Source organism: Mastomys coucha, unplaced genomic scaffold (assembly GCF_008632895.1).
Source record: "Mastomys coucha isolate ucsf_1 unplaced genomic scaffold, UCSF_Mcou_1 pScaffold21, whole genome shotgun sequence".
In the NCBI taxonomy this organism is placed as follows: domain Eukaryota; kingdom Metazoa; phylum Chordata; class Mammalia; order Rodentia; family Muridae; genus Mastomys; species Mastomys coucha.
Window position 1 is genome coordinate 136668573 of NW_022196904.1, and position 22870 is coordinate 136691442.

Below are 22870 nucleotides of genomic sequence, written 5' to 3' on the forward strand. Positions count from 1 at the left end.
GCCACCACCTCAGGAGCTTAAGTTCCCGCTTGAAGGTAGGCAGGAGCCAGTAGAGCTTAGGTTGTTTAGGTCCAACAGCCTTTCTTGGTACAGTGCCCCCAACACAGCCTTCTTTACAAAGTCCCAGAGTGCCTTAGTGCTTTCTCAGTTTCTAAAATTCTGTTTCTCTCAAGACCTGATCAGCTTCCACCCCACAACCCCCACCCTACCTAGAGCTCTTGCACTCTCCTACACCCACACCTTCTCCCCAGTACTTGAGCAAATGTCATGGAATCCTGTGCTCCAACCTAGTCTAGTTTTTCAAAAATTTCTCACAACTCAGGAACGAGGACAAAACAAGCCCTTCAAACCCTACACCCACACCCACCCACACTAGTGAATCCAAGTAGTTAACCAGGACTCCAGAACAATTTAGACTTTATTTAGATATAGGTGTTCTCCAATAGGCAAGAAATAGGCATTTCTGCCACAAGGTCAATAAGGAAGGCCTGACCTGGCCTACTTCCCTAGCCTACAGTTACTTCCCAGCCTAGCCAGGGTGCTAAGCTGGCTATTTTTATTCCCCACGGACAAAGCAGTAAGGTCAGACCAGACCTAAAAGTATTTTCCTCATAGCCTTCACACATAGGAGGGGTAGGGGATAGTGAATTATCCACAAGTTCAGTTCAGCAACTACAGTCCCATAGTTCTATGGGGCAGTCTGTGATTATGGGCAAGTATGTTTTTGCAGAAGCTAAAAAAGAGAGGTTCAAGAGTGCTTGTATTCATTCTTCCTTGGGAGACAGCTTTATTTACAAAACAAGTCTAAAATGAGAACAGGAAGTGACAAGCCTAGGCAGTACAGAGCTGGCTTTGGGGACCCACATAGAAAGCCCAGACACAGTGACAAGCCTAGGGAGTACAGAGCTGGCTTTGGAGACCCACACACAAATCCCAAACACACAAAGGGCCTAAAGCAAGGCCAGGTATGTGAGAAGGACCTAAAATTTGAATTCCTTGTATTTCTTGCTGCCCCCACGACTGTCCTGGGGCTGAGCTTTCCGTTTCTTTTGCTGTAGGAGAAAGAGAGAAAAGTTACAATAGGTTAAACAACCCCTGAACAGAAGGCAGCCTGACAAGGACATAAACATTAAGGTAAAAAAGCACTGAAACCAGATTCTTCTCTTCTCCCTCAGACATCAATGACTTCCTTCCTCTCCCCGAGCCCCAGTGTCACTGGACTTAAGAGACTGCAACCAATGGAGGGTCTCTAAGATCTTCAGGCTCAGAGAAGACAGGAAGCATGCACTGAGTCCACCCACCTCTCACTCCACCAGAAAGGAAAGCCCCTACTCCTAAGCTGCGCTCCTAGGTTCCCAGGTTGCTCCCACCTTCTGTTTAGCAGCATGCTCAGCCACCATGTCGCTGAAGTCCTCTTTCTCTACTTGTGCCTGCTGCTCCCGAACATGCTCCTCATACTTCTGGGTCATGGCCATGGGGTCCAATTCCAATTCCTCAGGCGCCAGCGCTACCTCCACACCTTGCAACTCAGGGGCTGGGCCCTTCCGGCTCATAACCTAAAAAAATCAGAACCTTAATATCTCCAAAGACTCTCAGAAACATAGGCTCCATCTCTGTTACAAAATAATGTCCTCCAAATGCTTACCGTGGACATGTCATAAATGTGGGTGGATCCCATCATGGCTCCCCCAACAGTGGCTGTTCTCTTCTCTGGCAATACAGTGAACAACTGAGGTGTCTCACTTCTGCAAAGGACAAGAAAGTAAAACCCGGTAAGGGACAAAGGTTCTCCTGAGTCAAAAGAGGCATACGTGACACCTGAATTCCAAGTCCCAGCTGAAGGGTCCGCCACTTAAGGAGGCCCAGAAGAAAAGTTGGGTTAGGGATGTGGAGTGGGGTCAGTCCTGATCCCACGGGACAGAATCTGTGAGAGGTACAGAGAATAAGCTAAGCAATCTTTTGAACCAAATTAGGTAATCAGAACCAAGACTAATAAGGAAAGGTTAGTGGACAAAGAGGCTAAAGTTTCATAGAGAGCTTTCGCACAGAGAAGCTGTCGAAAGAACAGGTGAGGGCCAGCAAAATAGCACAGCCAATAAAAAAATACTTGCTGTGTAAACCTGATGATGAATCCCATCCCTGGAACCCACATAGAGGAAGGAGAAAAGAGAAAACCCAACTCCACCAAGTTGTCTTCTGACCTAAACACTTGCTGCGGCACACTGGCACACACATACATCAAGATTGCACATACAATAACAGTAGTTGCTTTTTTTAGAAGATAGAAGTCAGCTCTGGTGCTGCACATCTTTAATATCAGCACTTCAAAGACTAAGGCAGGCAGATATCTGTGAGTAAGAGGCCAGCCTGGGCTACACACTGAATTCCAGGACAGGCAAGGCTATATATAGGAAAATGGTCTCAAAAATCTAAAGAGTAAAAATAAATCAGTAAAATAGACTTTCTCAGAGGTAGGGCCTGAAGTTCTAATGTTCCAGCCCTCCCAAAGGCAAAGGGCCTTCAACCATTGATTTCATAGTTAAACATATTCTAGCACAGTCACCGTCAAATGGCAAGCCCATTACTACCACTAGACCATGAGCTCTCCAACTCTTGGGTTTCTCCGTGTAGCCTTGGCTGTCCTGAAACTCTCTCTGTAGACCAGGCTGGCCTCAAACTCATAGATTCTCCTGCCTCTGTCTATTAAGTGCTGGGATTAATGGTGCGAGCCACCACTACCCAGCGAGGTAACTCTTGATGCCAGCCTGGTCTACAGTGCAAGTTTCAGGAAGTGTTAAATTTCATGCATATGAGTGTTTTGCCTGCATGTTTGTATGTGTACTATGTGTGTGCCTGGTCCCTGAGGAAGTCAGAACCTCTGGAACTGGAGTTACAGGTTATGAGCTGCCATGTAGGTGCTGGGAATTGAGTCCAGGTCCTCTACCAGAGCATCAAATGTTCTTAACTTCTGAGCAATCTCTCTAGCCTTTAAGGGTCATTCCTTACCCACTAAACTAACCACTTCATTGGCCAGAATCCAATTTATCCTGCCCTAAAGGATTCAAACACTGCACAATGTCTCTTTATTTGTTTTCTTTCCTTTAATATGCAAAACTTCAGACTTCTGCTTCCTAACAAGAATCAGGGACTAGATTTAACAATCTCCATGAAATAATTGAAAACTGGACAAAATATATGAAGCAACAGCTTTTCAAGGCACCAGACAAGACTCATAAAGAACAGTGATTACTCTAAGTCAGAAAACAGGTGAGAGGAGGCAGCAGGTCGGAAGGCAGGGGCAGCACTGCTTTAGAGCCCTTGTCTTTAAAGTTTACCTAAAATGAACCTTACAGTGGTACTGAGTTTCCAGGCCACAGACCAGAGGAGACCCATACACAGCTGAGAGGATTCTGTGAATTGAGAATGAGGGTCGAAATCTAAGAAGTTCAAGGTTGTCAGAGAATGCAGGACACAGAGCTCAAGAGCTCCTTCTTCAAGCATTGGGGGGGAAAGAGTCTGAGGAAACATGCATTTGAGAATATTACCAATGCCAAAAAGTTCCTGGAAGGATGAGCAATGAACAGTACCCACTGCTCAGTCAAGATGCAAAATAATACCAATTCTCACTAATCAAATGGAAAACCCTCCAAATCCACAGGGCTTGGGTTAAGAACACAGAATCTCCTGAGCATTGCCTCCTACTGAAAAGGACTATTTCAGTCAAACTGTTTCTAAACAACCATGTAGTAATCAAAGGTGAAGATGCTCTAACCCAATAAATTTCACAAAGCTAAACTGCCAACCAGAAACTATCAGGCATGTAACAAGGCATAGTGATGCACATCTATATTTAATCTCAGGATTTAAAAAGCTGACATAGAGAGACCCCAGTCTCAAAAATCGGGGTGGGGCAGGGTGGGGTTGGGGGAAAAGATGGCTCAGACATTTAAGAGCATGGCTGCTCTTCCAGAGGTCCCAAGTTCAATTCCCAGCAACCACACGGTGACTCACAACTATCTGTAATGGGATGTGATGCCCTCCTCTGGCATATGGATGTATATGCAGCAGAATACTCATAAAATTAAAAAGAAAAAGGCCAGTTATAGTAGTTATAGCTGCACATGGCTTTTATCTCAGGACTTGGGAGGCAGAGACAGGTGAATCTCTGTGAGTTCAAAGAAAGCCTGGCCTACAGACAGCTCACAGCAGCCAGGGCAACACAATAAGTGAGATCCCATCTTGCAACCCAGAAAGCTGGAAGTAGTGGCCTACATTGCAATCCCAGCCCTTAGGAAGGTAGATGTCAGAGGATCAACAGTTCAACCTAGAACTGGTAAATGTTGTAATAAGTAGGCAAAAACATAAAATATTATTACAGGGCCTAGGGAGATGGGTCAGTAGGCAATATGCTTGCTGTGAAAGTATGGGGTGCTGAGTTTAGATCTGCAGACAAAGGTGTCTCTAAACACAGCACCAAGCCAGTAGAGACAAGAGCAAGCCATGGGTTCTGTGAGAGCTCCAATCTCTAAAAATAAGAGGGCAATCAAGAGATGAAGACTCTGGTATACACATTTACACTTAAACACACACATAGGGAGGGTGGGTAGGTCAGAAAAACAGTGAGAGAAAGAAATCAGAAAAATACCAAGCCAGGCAGCACTGGCACATGGCTTCAATCCCAGCACTCATGAGGCAGAGGCAGGCAGATCTCTGAGTTCGAGGCCAGCCTGGTCGATAGAGTGAACTCCAGAACACCCAGGGCTACGCAGAGAAACCCTGTCTCAAAAAAACAAACAACAACAAACCAACAAAAGAAAATGACTCATTATATATCAAGGAACAAAGGTAAAATGACAACTAGTTTCTCATTGGAAATAAAACACTGGAGCAACATCTTAGAAGGAAAGAAGGGGAAAAACAAACTGTCAACCTAAAATACTCTACATAGTCAAAATTACTTAAAAATGAAGACCTTTAAATATTACAAAATCTGGGACTGAGAAGATGACTAATCACTAAACTGCTGGGAAAGCACAAAGCCCTGAAGTTGATACCCAAGACCTACATAAAAATTGGGCACAGAAATGCACACCTGTAATCCTAGGGCTGGGTTAGCAGAAATTGAAGTATCCATGGAGTTTCTGGCTATCTAGCTTAGCAAGGTTCAGTGAGATCCTGTCTAAAAAAGTAATGTTGAGAACAATGGAAGACACTTCACAGCAACCTCCAACCCCCACACCAGTGTATTACATATGCACCTTGTACACATGTGCACATATACAAATAATACAAAGGACAAGAAAGCTATTTCATGATAAAGGGGTGTGTAGGTTGGTTTTCTGTCATCTTGACACAAACTAGAGTCAAGTTGGAAGAGAGAATCTTGGTTGGAAAAACATCCCACCAGATTGGCCTGTAGTCACACCTATGAAACATTTCTTGATTAATGTTTAGTGTAGGAGAACAGAGCCCACAGAGGACTGTGCCACCCCTGGGCAGGCGTTCTTGGGTTGTGTAAAAAAGCAGATTGAGCAAGCCACAAGAAGCAAGCCAGTAAGCAGCACTCCTCCATGGTCTCTGCTTCAGTCCCTGCCTCCAGGTTCCTGCTTTGTCTTCATAATGGACCATAATCTGTTAACCAAATAAATTCTTTTCTCCCCGTTTCTTTAGGTCATGGTTATTTATCACAGCAACAGAAAGCAAACTAGAAGAAGGGACAATCCTATGTTCTCACCTAAAATAGCTATATATATAATCTGTGGCAATGCAAGCCTGTCTCAGGGACCACCACTGACTGATTCTTTCCTAATATTTAGTCCACATACCACCTCTTCAATGAGGCCTTCCAAGAACTTCGCCATCATTCAGCATTCTTCTCAAACCAACTATTCAGGTTCCCTCAGCTTCATCACTACTAGCCAGACCCACAATTACTTTACTCTGATCATTAGTGCACCTCAACAATATACCCTGCTGATGTCCCACTAGCACAAAGCTGGTGTTTAATAATTGTTAAAAAGGGAGTAAAGAGAGGGCTGGAGAGATGAGTTCTAATGCCTTCTTCTAGCATGCAGGTATACATATATGAGACAAAGTACTTATATACATAAGATAAACAAATAAATCTTTAAAATGGGGTGGGGGACACAGAAAAACAGAATTAAACTCAGCCAACCAATCCAGAAAACCAATTAAAGGAAAGGCCCTCCAGCCACCACCTGATGACGTCTCTCACCCATCCATCGCCTCCTCAATCTTCTTCTTCCTCAGTTCAATGAGTTCAGGGGTCTCCATTCCAGCTGGCACGGATGAGAATCCTCCAGGAGTGATGAGGCCACTGTGTAGAAAGAAAGGAAAGCTCCATTATGAAGAAGCAGTCCCCATAGACAGACAGGCTGCTTTGGAGGAAACAGGCTTCACTGACTACCTGTCTGCAGGTGTGATAAAGCCAGTCTCATCTGGCTTGTCTTCATCGCTTTCCTCCTCTTCCTCTTCTTCTGAGGACTCTTCATCAGATGGCTCCAGTTCTCCCCAGGGGGTCCGATCAATTTCTTCCTCTTCAGTTTTGGTCTAAAAGAAATTTCTCATTCCTTCTACAAGTACTTACTTCGGTCTATCACCCCACCCTGTTGCTGACTGAAGAGGTGGAATAAACAATCTTCTGAGGGAGAGTGGCACCATACCTCAAGAACACAGGTCCCTTTCCAGACTGGAACGCCACCACACTCCACTCCTTGACAATGAAGTTTTAGACCAACTACCGCTAACCTTTTTAGTACTGGGTAAAATCAAACTAAATAGTCTACCCATACCTGAAACTCAGCAGCATTGGTTCCAAACACATCCCCATAAAGTGGCTTCCCAGTCTCATCCACTGGGGGTTTGCCCCAGCCCCCAGCATGGTATCCAAAGGAACAGCTCTGCAAGAGAGGAGACAGAAATGAGCTCTCCCAAATCCTAGAAGACTGAAGTCCTAGAAAAGAGCTACACTCCAACATACAGATCTTACATGGAACTACAGAACATTAAACACAAAACAAAAACCAGAGGTGAAAAGATGGTTTAATCTGTACAGGTGCTTGCTAAGCAAACATGCTAGCCCAAGTCTATAACTCCAGTCCTGGAAAGTCAGATGCATGCAGATTCCTGGAGCTTACTGGCCAGTCTAACTGAATAGGTGAGACCCAGAAGTTGAGGAAATAAGGGAGAAAATAACTGAACACACTCATTGTTCACCTCTGGCTGGCCTCCATGTGCACAGGCACCAGATGCACCAGCGCATACACAAGGGAAAACATGAGCTCTCCCATCCCCTCTGTCACAGACACACACACTCCCTCCCTCCCTGCTTCACTCACAGGAAACATTAAAAAAAAAACTAATAAGCACCAAAACTCAAGGCAACAGGATCAGCAAGGAGGTTAATGTACTCCTTGGGGATATGATGTGAACTGCTTAAATCCAAAACAAATTCTTTAAAAATCAGAACTCTAATTTATTCTTCCCAATTCTTCCTAAATTTGGAAAATTAGTTGGTTAGCATTTATCTCATGTAATAGAAATTAAGTTTGACAATACTATTTTGGCTGTAATAACTTGTCTATCAGTACTTTTCAGTTAAGTTTATTTAAAAATAATTTAATGCCACTCTTGAGATAAAATACTTTTTATCTATCCATGTATACATCAGAGACCTACTTACAAACAGACTCACCAAAGACAAAATTTAGTAACTCTTGAGTACTAAAACTGTAGCTAATTCCAATACCCAGGAGGCAGAAGCAGGCAGATTTCTTGTGAGTTCAAAAGTAGCCTGATATATATAGTGAGTTCAAGGCTAGTCAGGAACGACATAGTGAGACCCTGTCTCAAATTAAAATTTGTGAATAACCTGTTTTCCTCTTTGTATGGTGTAAAAATGATGAGTGAGTGTGTGTGTGCACATGTGTGCACGCACAGAAGTCAGAGGACAACTTCTGAGAGTCAGTTTTTTGCCTCACTATATGGGTCCTAGTGATTGAACTTGGTTCTGAGGCTTGGCCACAAGCTCCTTCACCTGCTTGAGCCATTTAATAGGCCCAGTACTTGGCAATCCTGGTTGAATGTTTTATCACAAGTATACTGTTGTTTTGGCTTTTTTTGTTACATGCCTAGTACGCTGGGTTATTTTTTTAAATTGTTGACCCCACCATCTGCCCCTAGAATTTAAGTTGCTTTTGTTTTTGTTTTGTTTTGTTTTAATTACAATGATAGACACTCATGGAGTATTCTCCTTTGCCATGTGGGTCCTGGGGATCAAATTCCAATGAAGCAGACCTGGAATTGAGCTGAAAGTGGTGAGCGCTTTCACCCACTCTAGTACTCCAGTGGTCTCATGGCAGTTTTTTTTTTTTTTTTTAAATAAAAACTACTCGGGATGAAAAGACACCTTGGAAGTTAGGAACACGTGATCCTGCACAACATGGCAGCTCCTGTCACAGCTCCATTCACAGGGAACCTGACATCCTTTCCTGGCCTCTGCAGGCACTAGGCAAAACACCCATAGACACAAAAAGTAAGTTAATAAATAAAATCTATTACTTTTTTTTTTTTTGGTTTTTTCGAGACAGGGTTTCTTTGTGTAGCCTTGGCTGTCCTGGAATTCACTCTGTAGACCAGGCTGGCCTCGAACTCAGAAATCCACCTGCCTCTACCTCCCATGTGCTGGGATTAAAGGCGTGCACCACCACCGCCCGGCTTACTCTTTTTTTTAAAGATTCATTTCTTTATTATATGTAAGTACACTGTGGCTATCTTCAGACACACCAGAAAAGGGCATCCGATCTCATTACAGATGGTTGTGAGCCACCATATGGTTGCTGGGATTTGAACTCAGGACCTCAGGAATAGCAGTCAGTGCTCTTAACTGCTGAGCCATCTCTCTAGCCCAAATCTATCACTTAAAAAAAAAAAAAATGGTGGCTCAGTGGGTAAGGAAGAGCATTGTTCTGCAAGGGTAAGGACCTGAATTTGAATCTTCAGCTACATATGGCTGCTCATGTCTACGAACCCAGCATTAGGGATGAAGACAGATGGATCCAAGAGCTCAATGCCCATCTAGCACAGCAAAAACAGCAAGCTTCTCATTCAGTGAGAGACCTTATCTCAGGGCAGCAACACAGACAACCACAGAGGAAGACAATCCATCACTCCATATTTTGCTCTGGACTCCACAGGAACACATGTCCACACATTCCTGTGCATGCAACACACGCACATGCACCCACACATTCCTATGTATGCAACAGAGAGACTAGAAAAGGAGAGGAAAAAAACAAAAAGATCTAGACAAGGAAAGAACAAAATCATCCTATTAAAACAAAATAAAAAACCAGCTGGGCAGTGGTGGGCACAGGCCTTTAATTTTATTACTTGGGAGGCAGAGGTAGGCACATCTCTGAGTTCAAAGCCAGGCTGGCCTATACAGAGTGAGTTCAAGGACAGCCAGGAATATACAAAGAAACTGTCTCAAAAATACCAAAAGCAAGCAAACAAACAAACAAAAGCCAAAACAAAAGAACCAGAAGTTGAACAGCATGCCTTTAATCCTAGCTTTGGGGAAGCAACAGCAGGTACAGCTCAGAGTTCGAGCTCAGTCTAGTCTGTGAGAGAGATTTCTACTACAGTCAAGGCTACACAAAGAAACCCTGTCTTAAAAAAAACAAAACGCGCGCGCGCACACACACACACACACACACACACACACACACACACACACACACACACACACACACACACACACACAAAAAGGCAGCCAAGAAGAAAAACAAGCTCGCTGCTCACCTCAGGGATAGGTGAATTCAGTCCAGGGATTTTCAGGTTTGGGTAGGATGGGGGTGGCCCGTATCGCTGCATGGCAATCAGCCACGGAGGAGGGACTTTGTGGGCATTCTGTAGGAAAACAGAACAGGACATTCCCTACCTTTCCCATCTGCTCACATTCTCACCCTCTCTCCAGCTTTCCCAGCCACTCAGCCAACACTTACAGGTCCTACTGGCATCCCTAAGGAAATCCTTAGCTCATCAGATAAATCTCCAGGCTTCTTCTCCTTCAGCCGGGTCTCAAACTCCTTCCCCTGAAGAAAAAGCAGAGCTTGCTTTATCGGGGCTTCCAGGCATACAGAGCTCAGTGACATGAGGACTCGAGATCGGGGGAAAGGTCCTAATCTCTATCAGATATACAGTCCCGTGAGGGCTGTCTGGCTCCAACATAGATTCTGGGTAGAATAAGAAACGGAAGACCAGACTTTCTGCACTAATGCCAGCCGCACTGTGAGAAACAGGCTGAATACAGCACCTGCTGTCACGTGTACAGTGAGGTCACTGGACAGGATGACTGTCAGCATCATTCTTCCAGAAACATCAATTGATGCCATAGAGATTAACATTTCAAAGATCAAGAGAAAAAAATAAAACTTTTTCTACCATTTAAAACATTTGTCCATCTTGTTCCTAAACCATCCACCAAACATCACTTCAAATGCATCATTTCAAATGCGTTTTTTCAGGAGGGAAAAAAGTTGTTTGGAGAAAAACAAACACCAACACATCCTGTCTCAATGAATGGCAGGAATGGACAATTTTAAGGCTGAGGACCCTCGAAAAAACAAAAACAAAAACAAACAAAACAAAACAAAAAGGCTAAGGACCACTGTACCAGCTTTGAAATGGACTCTAACCAAAGTCAACACTAAGACTCAGCCTCGAGCCCTCCTCTAGCCTCCTTCCCGAACCTCATAATAAAGGTCCCCATGGATGGTGAGCTTCGGCTTGGTCTGCCACTTGAAGAAGGCATCGTGAAGCTTCTGGTAGTCTATATCAATCTTCCCCATCTTTGGCCGAACCTTCTCTCTCATTTTTGACTTCATGGTCTTTTGTTCTTCCTATAAAGATCGCAGAAGAGATGAATTGCTGGGATTAGTCAAGTCTTTAGTAGAGGCTCTGGCTCCAATTCCAGGGAACCTCATTTATCTCAACTCTGAAAATGCAGCTTAGCACTAAGAAGTTCCTGAGCTCAACACCAGCACTGAAAACTCAAATGACACAATCTATGCTGAACACACAGACTTCTGTATAAAAGCAGCCTCAGCTTTTTCACTGTGTGGTCAAGATAGGACTGGATCAGGGCTTGGAGCACTGTCTCGCTGGTTTAAAAGCACTTGCTGCTTGTCATTTCAGCTTCCAGCACCAACATAGCAGCATCACAATTCCTAACCCCATTTCCAGAGATTTCTGAGACCCACCCTCCTGTGACCTCTGCAGGCACCAAGTGTGCACATGCACAATCAACATGGACACAGGTGAGTCACATACATACATGACAATAAATAAGTCAGAAACTGAATAAAAGAGGACTGGAGAGCTGGAGGCTCAATGGAAGGCACTTCTCACTTAATTTGTTTTAATCACAGACAACTAGTACTCAACACATTTATTTTAAACATTAAGACTTAAAGAGTTATACATGCATTGTACTAGATAGTTTTATGTCAACTTAATATAAGCTAAAGTCATCTGAGAGGAGGGAACCTCAACTAAGAAAATGCCTGCCTAAGATCTGGCAGAACACAACCTTCCTAATGCTGTCACCCTCTAAAACAGTGACCTCCCAGCCATAAAATTATGTTGTTGCTACTTTCTGTCATTTTGCTACTGTTATGAATCATAATGGAACTATCTGTGATTTCTGATGGTCTTAGGATTCCTCTGTAAAAATGTGGTTCAATGCCCAAAAAGGAGCTGCTGCTGTAGTGTGTTTTCTTAATTAGTGATTGATGGGAAAGGCCTAATCATTGTGGGTGTGCCATCCGTAGGCACCCATCTGCAGGTGGTCCTGGGGTTCTCTCAGAAAGCAGGCTGAGCAAGCCATGGGGAGTAACCAGTAAGCAGCACTCCTCCATGGCTTCGCATCAGCTCCTGCCTCCAGGTTACGACCCTCGCTGCTTCTGATGATGAGCCACTATAATGTGCTGTGAGTAAAGTAAACCCTTTCCTCTCCAAGCTGCTTTTGGTCATGGTGTTTCATCACAGAATTAGCAACCCTAAATAAGACAAGCATCATTTGCACCTCTAGCTACAAGTGCATCAAAAAGAGAAAAAAGAAAAAGAAAAACCAAACCAGCAACCAGGCAAAAGAGAGGAAGAAAACTACTCTTCAGGAACAGGAACCTCAACATGACAAAGGAGTGACACTCTAAACAGACCCAAGGTCACCACACAGTGCTGTCTTCTGAACTGGAAAAAGGCTAACTAGACTTGAAACAAGTAGGTAGTCCAGTTCTAAGGCAAGCTACTACAAAGAGTGTGGGGAGCCAAACTCAGGTTGTGCCCCAGTCTTGCCTCACCTTCTCCTGCAGGGCCTCTCGCATCTCCTGAATGCCTGTGCGTTTGATGAAGTCTGGCAGCTCAAAGGGGGGCTTCTCAATGCCCCGTTTGCCTTGAAGGTACTTGCGCTTAAAACACCAGTGGCGTGGCACAGGGACAGAGTTCCGGGTGGCCTTGAGGTGAACCAAGAGCTTAGGGTCCTGTGCTGTCACATCATGCATCTCCACAACATCAGGTCGAGCCACCAGCTGAAAAGCACAGTGTTTGTAGAAAGCCCACGTCTTGGTTACAATTGTGTGCTCTTTCTCGAATGATCCCTATACCAAGCCTGCCTTGTAAAACCTCTAACAAAATGGGTGGGGCTAAGGCCCAGCAATGCTCCAGAGCTGACTGGGTCATCCCAGAGCTAACCTGCTTGAGTTCTGCCACAGTAAAACGATTCATTCTGCGCAACTTCTTCTTGGACAGCTTAGGGGCTTCTGGTTTCTTTTCCTAAAAGAGAATAACCACTTAGTTGGCCATCAGGTGGAAACCAGACTGCCATGAAAACCCTTTCATGGCTTAAGCCATGAAAGCCCTTTACCATGGTCTCTGAGGGGAACACTTCAACTCCCTGTGCCCTGCATCTCTCTCCCACCGAGGGGTCCTGACCTGCTCATCATCACTGCTGTCATCATCACTGTCCTTGTGCTCCTCCTCAAAGCCCTTCTTCTTGGGGACTGCAGAGTTCTCCATCTTGTCAAGCTTCTCTGGCTCCTTTTCTTTTTCCTTCTTCACATCATCAGTTAGCTGAGGAGACAGACCATGTGGAAATTCCATTCTTGACACACCTCCATTTCTGACTCCTGTATTCAAACAATGTCCCCTAGGCTTACCTCAACCCATCCCACACTCTCCAAGCGTGGTCACCCAGAGCACCCTTTGTACCTTGAAAGCCTCAAAAATCCTCTTGAAGAAGATGAAGTTGGGCTCGTAGATTTCAGGCTCTTCAGTCACGTATTCAATCTCCACATCGGCAGCCGGGGAGTCAGAGCCTCGGGACCGACCTGAGTCTTTCTCTCGATCCCCAGAGCTCTCTGATGAGGCTGCCCGTACCCGCTGTGGCTTTTTCTTCTTCTTTCGGTTCCGACGCTTCCGGTTTTTCTATCAAGACAGGAAAACTACCTAAGTCAGAGAATCTACATCCCATGCCTGCCCTCACTACTTCCATACTTGAGTCTTCATCCAAGTGGGCAGATGTCAAAGTGTTGCTGTGCATCCTGGAACCCCAGCCTTTTCAGTTGTAAAGGCATGTACAGTACTTAGAATTCAAAGGGCTTTGTGACAATTGAACATGACCCTCCCAGACAAGCTTCATCACAAACCTCTTTTTTGGATATGGACACCGTGTCCTCCTCTGTCTCTGATGCTGACTGTCCCAGAGATGAGCGAGTATCTGTCTCCATTTCTTCTTCCTCTGTTAGGGAAGAATATGGCAATCAACTCTCCTAACAGGAACCATCCCAGGCTGGTCTCAAACTTACTATGTAACCAAGGATGACTTTGAACTTCTGATCCTCCTACCTCTATCTCCCAAGTGCTGGGATCACAAGAATGCTACCACACCCAGTTTTCTCCATCACTAGAAAGTAGCTACTCTCTACAGTTTTCTCAGGGACAGAAAAGGGAGTCAGGATGTGGCCTCAGCATACCGTGGCTCAGTCCTGTGGTGCAGCATCAAGATACAATAGCACTCACCCTGCTGAGAGTTCATCTCTTCCTGACGGCTCTCCTTCAGCTGCAGAATCTTTTCCAAAGCCTGGGGGATCTTGGGGCCCACAGAAGGATCATCCATCTGCCAGAAACACCCAGTCAGAAGGGCTGACACCCAATGCCTTCCTCCTCTAAGTCTAGCTCTTACACTGGACAGCTGCTGGGTGGTGACACATACAACACACCAGGCTCTACATCCCTCAGGATTCTGCCCAAAAATGTCTAAGTCCCTAACCCTAAAAACTCACTTTAGCTAAGCGTAGCTCCTACCTATACCCAAGAATTTAATCCAGCCCCACTTCATAGACCTCCCTGAGATCCTAAAAAGGAGCCCCCTCTAAACCACAACCTCTGACCATAGGAGGAAATCAGCAGTCTCACCTCTCTGTTCTCATCTCCAGGGGGTGGGGGGGGACCCCGAGGACGAGGAACAGGTGCCCCCATGGGCAAAACAGTAGGTGTGGGAACTACAGGGCCTACTGGAGCAGCTACTGTGTGAAGAAAAAAAGAAATCTAATGTCAGAATTATCTCCTTGGTGATGACTGCCCTTCAGGGCAAGAGGTGATAAAAGGGTGGAGGAGTATTTCTGGGTTGCTGGCAATGTTTGTTTGGGTTTTGGTTCACAGGCTGGCTACAGGAGTACACACCATATATGAAAACTCATGACTTCCCATATACTTATTATAGTTAAGTTTTTCTTCTAGATTTATTATTTTTCTCTTCTCTTCTCTCATATTTCATATGTGTTGTAGCCACAGAAGCTGTAACAGCAAGTCATATCCCCTGAAGTTGGAGTTACCAGTGGTTATGAGCCACCTGATGTGCATGGTAGGGTCAAATTGAGTTCCTTTGCAAGACTAGCAGGTGCTATCTCTCCAGACTCTTTTGTTTTTAGTTTTTAAATTTTTATTTTGTGTGTATGACTGACTGTACATACTCACATACACCACATGCATACCTGATGCCTGCAGGTCTAAAGAGAGGGTCAGATCCCTTAAATATGTAGGTGCGATTTATAAACCAGCATGAGGATGCTGGGAACTGAACCTGGGCACTCTGCAAGAGCAGAAAGTGCTCTAAACAGCTGAGCCACCCCTTCTTTTGTTTTTTTGTGAGATAGGTTCATGTTGCTCAAACAAACTCATGATCCTTCTTCTTCGGCCTGACTACTAGGATTACAGGTTACAGATGTGCACCATCATGGCTGACTCTTACAAGTAATCATTTGTTTTTTGTTTTTGTTTTTGTTTAGGAGACAGAGCCTCACAATGTAGCTCAGGCTGGCTTAGAACTTGTTTTGTAAACAAAGTTGGACCCAACCTCACAGAGATCAGCCTGCCTCTAGCTACTTAAGGTATATACCAGGAAGCTCAGCAAGTAACTTTTTATAAATACAATGGGTTTTTTTGTCTTCATGGATATATGGGCACCACATGCATGCCTGGTAGGAGAGGCCATGGTCCCCAGGAAGCAGAGTTATAAATGACTGTGACCAGTCATGTATGTGCAGAGAACGGACCTGGGACCTCTGCAAGAGCAGCAAATGTCTTAACCAGCCTCAGTAACTAACGCACACACACTAACACGCACGCACGCAGGCGCGTCTCTTGGTTCACAGAGACTTTGTTTCAGGACCCAAATACGAGACTCAGGATGCTCAAGGACTTCATAGAAAACAGGATTTACATAGAATCTATAAATACTTTTGTATTTTAAGGTCATCTCTAATACCCATTACAATGCAAATATGATGTGAATAGTTCTGTTGAAGCTTAGGGAATGGCAAGAAAGTCTGTTAATGTTTTAAATATATGTTTTAAATATATTTTTTAAACTACATGTATGTTTATGTGTGAGAATATGCAGGAGCGCAATGCCTACAAGGCCCAAGAGGACGTAAGATCTGGAGTTACAAGCAGCTATAAGCCATCAAATGTGGATGCTGAACTTGAGTGCTCTGCAAGAGCTACTTACAGATCTCTCCAGTCCCAAATACAACATGCTTGTTTTAGTTTCCACTTAGTTATATGAAATGTGCTTAGGTATACAATATATGGAGGACTCACTGTATTTACAAGTTTCTGAAGTGCTGAGAATATAGCCAAAAGACCCAGCTCAGGTTCAGTGTGCTCAAAGCTTTGCTGGCTAAAACCCAGCAAAGAACAAAGTTTTGTTTTAAGATTTTAATAACTCACTATTTTTTGTGTGTTTTTTGTTTTTGTTTTCCAAGCATGGTTTCTCTGTGTAGCCCTAGCTCTCCTAGAACTCACTTTGTAGACCAGGCTGGCCTCCAACTCAAGAGATCTGCCTGCCTCTGCCTCCCAAGTGCTGGGATTAAAGGCATGTGCCACTATTGCCCCGTCTAAGCTTATTATTTTATGTGTATAGGGATTCTGCCTACATATATGTCAGTCGTGTCCTCTGGAAGAACAGTCGGGGCTCTCAACCACTAAACCACCTCTCCAGCTCTGATTTTTTTTTTTTTTTTTTTTAAATTATACATGTGTCTGTGTCTGCGGGTATACATGAGAGGCCTTGGAAGCCAGAAGAAAATGCTGGCTCCCCTCTGGCTGCAGTTCTATTTGTGAGCCATCTAATATGGTACTAGGACCAAACTTGTGTCTTCTTGAAGAGCAGTAAGCATTCTTAACCTCTGAGCCATCTTTCTAGGCCCTTGGTCTTTTTTTTTCTTTTTTCTTCGAGACAGGGTTTCTCTGTGTAGCCCTGGCTGTCCTGGAACTCACTCTGTAGACCAGGCTGGCCTCGAACTCAGAGATCCTCCTGCCTCTGCCTCCCAAGTCCCAAGTGCTCGGATTAAAGGCATGCGCCACCACCGCCCGGGCAAGGCCCTTGGTCTTTTTAAAACATTTTTTTGAGACAAGGTTTCTCTTGTATAATAGCACTGGATGTCCTGAAACCTGTTTTATAAGCCAGACTGGCCTTGAACTCACAGAGATCCTTCTGCCTCCCAAGTTCTGGAACTAAAGGTATTCACAATGCCCAGCTTGCTTTTAGTTTTTCTAAGATAGGTTTTCAAGCCAGGAGATGGTGGTGTGTGCCTTTAGTCCCAGAGCTCAGCAAGCAGAGGCAGGTAGATCACTGAGTTCAAGGCCAGCCTGGCCAGAGAGTAAGTTCCAGAATAGCCGGGGCTACAGAGAAACCCTGTCTTGAAAAACAAAAACATACAAACAACAATAAAAAAAAGAAAAGGTTTCAAGTGGCTCAGACCATCTTTGAATTTACTATAACCTCTATGATGGCCTTTTCCCCCTGTCCCCACTTTAGCCGCAGGATTATAGGCACATGCCACCACACACAGATAAAGGAAAGTTTTAAGAATGACATCTTTGCTCTGCCCTTCCACTCCAGGGTCTTACCTCGAGGCCCCAGAGGAGTACGGACACCCAGTTGCCCCATATCCTGAGGAGGCCGAGGGACTGCGGTGCCCATCTTGGCGATCTCCTGCTGCCGTTCCTGCTCCATTAACACGGCTGCCTACAAGAAGGAAGTACAGACTAAGCTTGGAAAAGAATTTGGCACACAGCCCTGACAAATGGGTTCCTTCAAAGGAGAATAATCAGGGACAATGAGGTGGTCATTTTCGCCACACCTATGCTGGCATGTTACTAATAAAACTAAAAACTTCTTATCATGATGAAAAGTTCCTAAAAGCAAGTAAGAAAAAACCTAGGAAGTTTCTGGTTTCTGGAAGGGAATTCTACTTTTCAATGAGTTTTTATATCACAAAGATGAAACTATTAGAAACAACCACAAGACATGTTCTCAGAGTTGCCCTTACGGTCGGCCGCGGCCTAGAAAGCTAGTACTTCCTCCGTCTTTCCACACTTGTTTTTGATGCTTCCTTTCCTTCCTTACTTTTGGTTTTTGAGACAGGGTTCCTCTGTGTAGCACTGGCTGTCCTAGAACTTGCTCTGTAGACCAGGCTGGCCTTGAACTTAAAGAGATCTGACTGCCTCTGCCTCCCAAGTGCTAATGCTTACTTTCTAACATTCCTGACTTACCCACTGGGTAACACTGACCCACAGAAGGAAATCCCTTGCCTCGTTCCTCAATCTGTACCGTCCAAGTTTAAGTTCAACTTGAATGACTATGTATGACAGCATCCTCCACAAACCACCTGAATAGTGCACATAAACTAGCAGTGGCCATAAAATATTCTCTGTAATGGATAAAGAATGAAATTGCATGTGTCATTACCATAGGGATTCTGCAACACACTTGGTTTAATGTTTGTTTTTGTTTTCTTTCTTTCATTTTTAATGACAACCCTCCACAATTTGGAAGAAAAACATCATTTTTAGTTTACAGGCCATCAGCAAGCAGAGTACACATAGTGTGCTAACTCCTGACTACAGAAAAGGTGGGAGCACTAGGACCTGTTGGGTATCAGGCGGGCTCCACAGCAAATGTGAATGAAGCAGCCTTAGTCTGGACAATAAATACCATTAAACGGCATCCTCTGGATGGATCATGATTTCAAGTCAGAGAGAGAAACTTTACCCTCCTCTAGTACCCCAAGAGTTCATGATGCTTCAATGAATCATCTTCCTACTTTAAAAAAAAAGAAAATCTCATACCAGCAGCAATATGGCCCAGGCCAATCTGCTAAAATACTGGCTTCCTGGGAGTCTCTTCTAACCTATGTTCTAGTCTTCAATCAAGACTTTGCTAAAAGGCTTGGCCTCAGGGTCTAGCTTTCTGAGGCTCCATTTCCCCATCAGGAACCTGATGTGTCCCAGGTGCAGGATTCCATTGTCCTACCTGTTTGGCACGTTCCTCTTGCTGCATCAGCAAAGCTGCCTGCTGCTGTGCCAGCTTCAGCCGTTCCTCTTCTGACAGTGCCACAGGCTCACCCACTCGAAGAGGTGGTGGGGGCCCCAGATTTGGTGGGTGAGCCATAGGAAAGCCAAGGCCAAGGCCTGGTGGAGGTGGTGGGGGTGGCGGAGGAGGCTGTAGAGGGGGGAGTCCCATAGGTGGTGGTGGCATAGGAATTCCAGACAGCTATGGAAAAAAAATACAGCTATGAGCTAAAAAGCATTTATTCAATTTATAAGTGTATGATGGGGACCTTGCAAAAGAGCCAGACATGAGAATTCAAAGTCTAATGATGTAGGATGCGAGAATCAAGAGATGCTAACTTTAGCACATTGATCAAAGCTATTGGCTACTCTGAAAAATATCAGAAACATACATAATACATTTTGCATTCAATTTAAGGAGGTACAAGGACACCTCTAAAATCCATACAGGAACTTCACAAAACACACACAAACACACACACCAATAAACTCCAGGTCAAAGCCACAACTTTAGAGGAAAAGAACCAAATACTTGATTCAGAAAGGACTTAAAGAAATAGGAACTAGGGCTGGATAGATGGCAAAGCAGTTAAGAGCTGCTCTTCTATCATATCAGGGTTCAACTCCCAACACCCTGATGGAAGCTCACAATTCTCTGTCCCAACTCCAGTCCAAGGATGACTCAACGCCCTTCTATGGCCTTCTAACACTGCATGCACATGATCACAGACAGACATGCAGACAAAACACAAATTCAGACAAAACACTCATATACATAAAAAAAAAATAAGCTTTTTTTTTTGTTTTTTTTTTTTTAAAGAATAGAAACCAATGTTCCAAGGCATAGGATGTCAATGGGGTACTAAACACAGGAAGTATTATTAATCAAATCAGGGCATTATCCTTTAATGTCTTAATGAATAACTTTTGGGACCTATACCTGGGAGTAGAAAGCATGACCTCGACGGGCAGTGGTGGCACACACCTTTAATCCCAGCACTTGGGAGGCAGAGGCAGGTGGATTTTTGAGTTCCAGGCCAGCCTGGTCTACAGAGTGAGTTCCAGGACAGCCAGGGGTACACAGAGAAACCCTGTCTCAAAAAACAAAACAAAACAAAAAAGCATGACCTCTTCCAGCTGGGAAAGGATCAAGTAAGATTTCTAGATATTCTAGTTGAATCTTGAATAAGTCAAATTTGGAGGAGTAGACACTGGGGATTGAAACAGTAGCAGCACTAAGTCAGAAGTGAAGAGGTCCCAATTTTGTCTCCTTAGACCTCACCCTTCACTTACTGTCCCATCTGCTAGCTCGATCTCCAGCACAACCCATGGGTGAACAGTTACCCTGAGCAGAAAAGATCCTCTAAGCAATCCCTTACCTGCGCTGACATAGGAGGAGGAGCGGCTTTGTCCCCATCCTCTCCTCTCAAAACTGGTCGATTCAGCACGATGCCAGTCTACAATTAAAAAGAGAACTCTAGGTCAAACTACAAGGAACTGTTCTATTCTTTCCACGACCTCCTCTTACATTTATTTACTTAACAAAATTTACCCAGTGCCCACTTAGCAGAGATAGGTGCTGGAACCTGAAAAAAGCAACAGGAGTAGAAGCAATTACAATAAAGCAAAAGCAAGAACTGACAAAATGGTCAAGAGCCGGCTTGCTCCGTTGAAGTACACAAAAAAGGAAGACCCAGTCGGGTGTGGTGGAGAACGTCTTTAATCCAAGCACTCGGAAGGAAGGCAAACGCAGAAGGACCTCTACGTTCGAGGCCAGCCTGGTCTACAAAGAGTTCTAGGGCAACTAGGGCTACACAGAGAAACCCTGTCGCGAAAAGAACAAACAAAAAAGTAGAAGAAACGAAGACCCATCCGTGAGGAGTCTTAAAGGCCTTCAGGAAAAGTTGGACCTACCCTGAACTCCTGCCACAACACTCACCTGGCGGGTGTAGGTCTGCAGCCGCTCTACTAGCTCCTCGCGACTCCCTATAGGGCAAAGCACAGAATCAGGGGGTCAGCATCACCCCGAGCAGGCCACTTTGGGGAGGTCAGGTCCCACAGGCCTGTCTCCGCCCCTCCCCCTCCGCCCGTGGGTCTCCTGGGTAACCAAGCTCCACTTCTCCACAAGCCCACGCTGCCCGCCTCTTGACCGCCTATGGGCCTCACCCTGGATCGGCGCTCCTATCTCTGCCAATTTGGCCTGAAGCTCCTGGGCAGCCCAGGCTCCATAGTGGCCTGGAGGTGGAGGCGGTGGCAACTGCAACTCTCCTTTGGGAGGTTCGGGATGCTCCGCCGCCATCTTAGCCACAAGAAGGCGCGCGACCAACACGGAAGCTCGGGTCAGCCGCCGGGCCTACTTCAAGAAACTTCCGGCAGCGCAATCCGCCACGTCCCGCAGTGATTGGAGAGAACTTGGTCCAAACACATACCCCTTCCCTTACTCGGGAGATAGGATTCGCCGCCAATTAAGACTGCAAAGCCTTCTGGGAGTTGTAGTCTGTGGATGCGCCACCTAGAGGCCGAACGCTCGCTATGACATCCCATACGCAGCAGTAGTAGTACATCCGCTGCCTGGCGGAAAGAACCCAGAGCAGACGCTTTCCTCTTCTCTCCTGCCCAAACACATACTAAGTCTTCTTTCCCGATACCCTTCAATGATGAAAGACCTGGGTGCTTATTTCCCCTAGGAGCTCATAGAGACTGCTTTCTGGCGCCCGCAATGGGAGGTTGGAGCCGATGGCTCTAATAAAACAGTGTCAGATTGTCTGCTCACTCCCGCCCAGGCGTGCTTGAATGGGCTGAAAGGGGATCGGAGCCGATAGAGGAAGGGACCCACCAGGCTGAGTTCCAGCTGCTGACCTGGGGAAAGGATTTTAAAATAAAATCCCCTTTTCCACCTTCGAAAAAGGCTTAAATAAATGTCTTCTCTGTCAAATGCTTCCTTCCCCTTTCTAGGAACGTTCATAATACATTTTCCACCTTTCAGGTGTTTTATGTGTATGTGTATGCACCACTTGCATGCCTGATATCTCTAGAGGCCAGAAGAGTGTCAGATCTGGAACTGGAGTTTACACATGTTTGTGAATCGAACCCAGGTCCTCTCCAAAAGCAACAAGTGCTCTTAACACCATTCTCAAGCCCCAAGGTTTCTGTTAAGACAAGTGTGTCTGTGAGATTCCCGGAGGGACCCCCACATTCAAATCACGGGAGCGACGACCCCACACACCACCAAGACACCGACTTGATGCAATCTGCAAGAGGCTTTTTATTCCAGCTAGCTGGGCGAGACTCATATCCCTCGAAGGGGTAGAGGAGTCTGGCCCAGAACAAGGTCTTAGGCAGCTTTTTATTCCTGTGAAGTTGCTGGGGCAAAAGGGGAAGGTACCGGGTGGTTTCTGATTGGTGCTGGCTCATGCTAGGGTCCAGGGGCAGGCTAGCCACCTGGCAATTGTTTTGGGCCAGGTCGTCTTGATTCCCATGTTTCTGGATTCTGGGAGCTGCTGGTCTCCCATTGTTTTTAGGTTCTGGGAGCCGGTCTCCCACTGAGTTTAACTAATGGCTAAATTCCCACAGTACAGTTTGAAAACTTAATCTTACATGTCCTTATGTGGCCCAGGCTATCCTAGAACTTCTGATCCTTTGCAAACTACAGATGTATACTATCATGCCTGATTTCATGGAGTGGAAGATCAAAATTCATGTAGCTTCGACTGTCCTGGAACAAATTCTAGCCCAAGCTAACCTCTAGCTCTTGGCAATCCTCCTGCCTCTGCTTCTCCTGCCTCTGCTTCTTAAGAACTGGGATTACTGCTGCCAGCCAATCCATTGCCTTTGTTTCATTTTTAAGTCTTTTCTACCCTTTATTCCCACCTCCATTCCTCCAAACAGGATCTGGAACTTGATCTTCTTCTATCTTGAAGTGTCTAGCATCCAG

The 22870-nt window shown here is 45.1% G+C and overlaps 1 protein-coding gene across 2 annotated transcripts; it reads right to left on the reverse strand.

Annotated features, from left to right (window-relative positions):
- Positions 1-402: 402 nt before the first annotated feature.
- Sf3b2 (splicing factor 3b subunit 2) lies at positions 403-21339 on the reverse strand. 2 transcript variants are annotated; one of them, XM_031389274.1, is made up of 21 exons: positions 21103-21339; positions 20876-20922; positions 20316-20393; positions 18899-19138; positions 17494-17611; positions 14497-14603; positions 14101-14197; positions 13728-13819; positions 13291-13506; positions 13015-13152; positions 12775-12855; positions 12384-12611; positions 10773-10922; positions 10026-10115; positions 9823-9930; positions 6813-6920; positions 6428-6570; positions 6236-6337; positions 1646-1745; positions 1371-1556; positions 403-1052 (listed from the first exon to the last, which is right to left on the reverse strand). In XM_031389274.1, the coding sequence occupies exons 1-21, from the start codon at positions 21233-21235 to the stop codon at positions 981-983; spliced, it is 2634 nt and encodes an 877-aa protein (XP_031245134.1). In that variant the 5' UTR covers positions 21236-21339; the 3' UTR covers positions 403-980. The 2 variants fall into 2 exon arrangements, with proteins under 2 accessions (XP_031245134.1, XP_031245132.1); XM_031389272.1 differs by having other exon boundaries at positions 14497-14606; positions 21103-21327.
- Positions 21340-22870: the final 1531 nt, after the last annotated feature.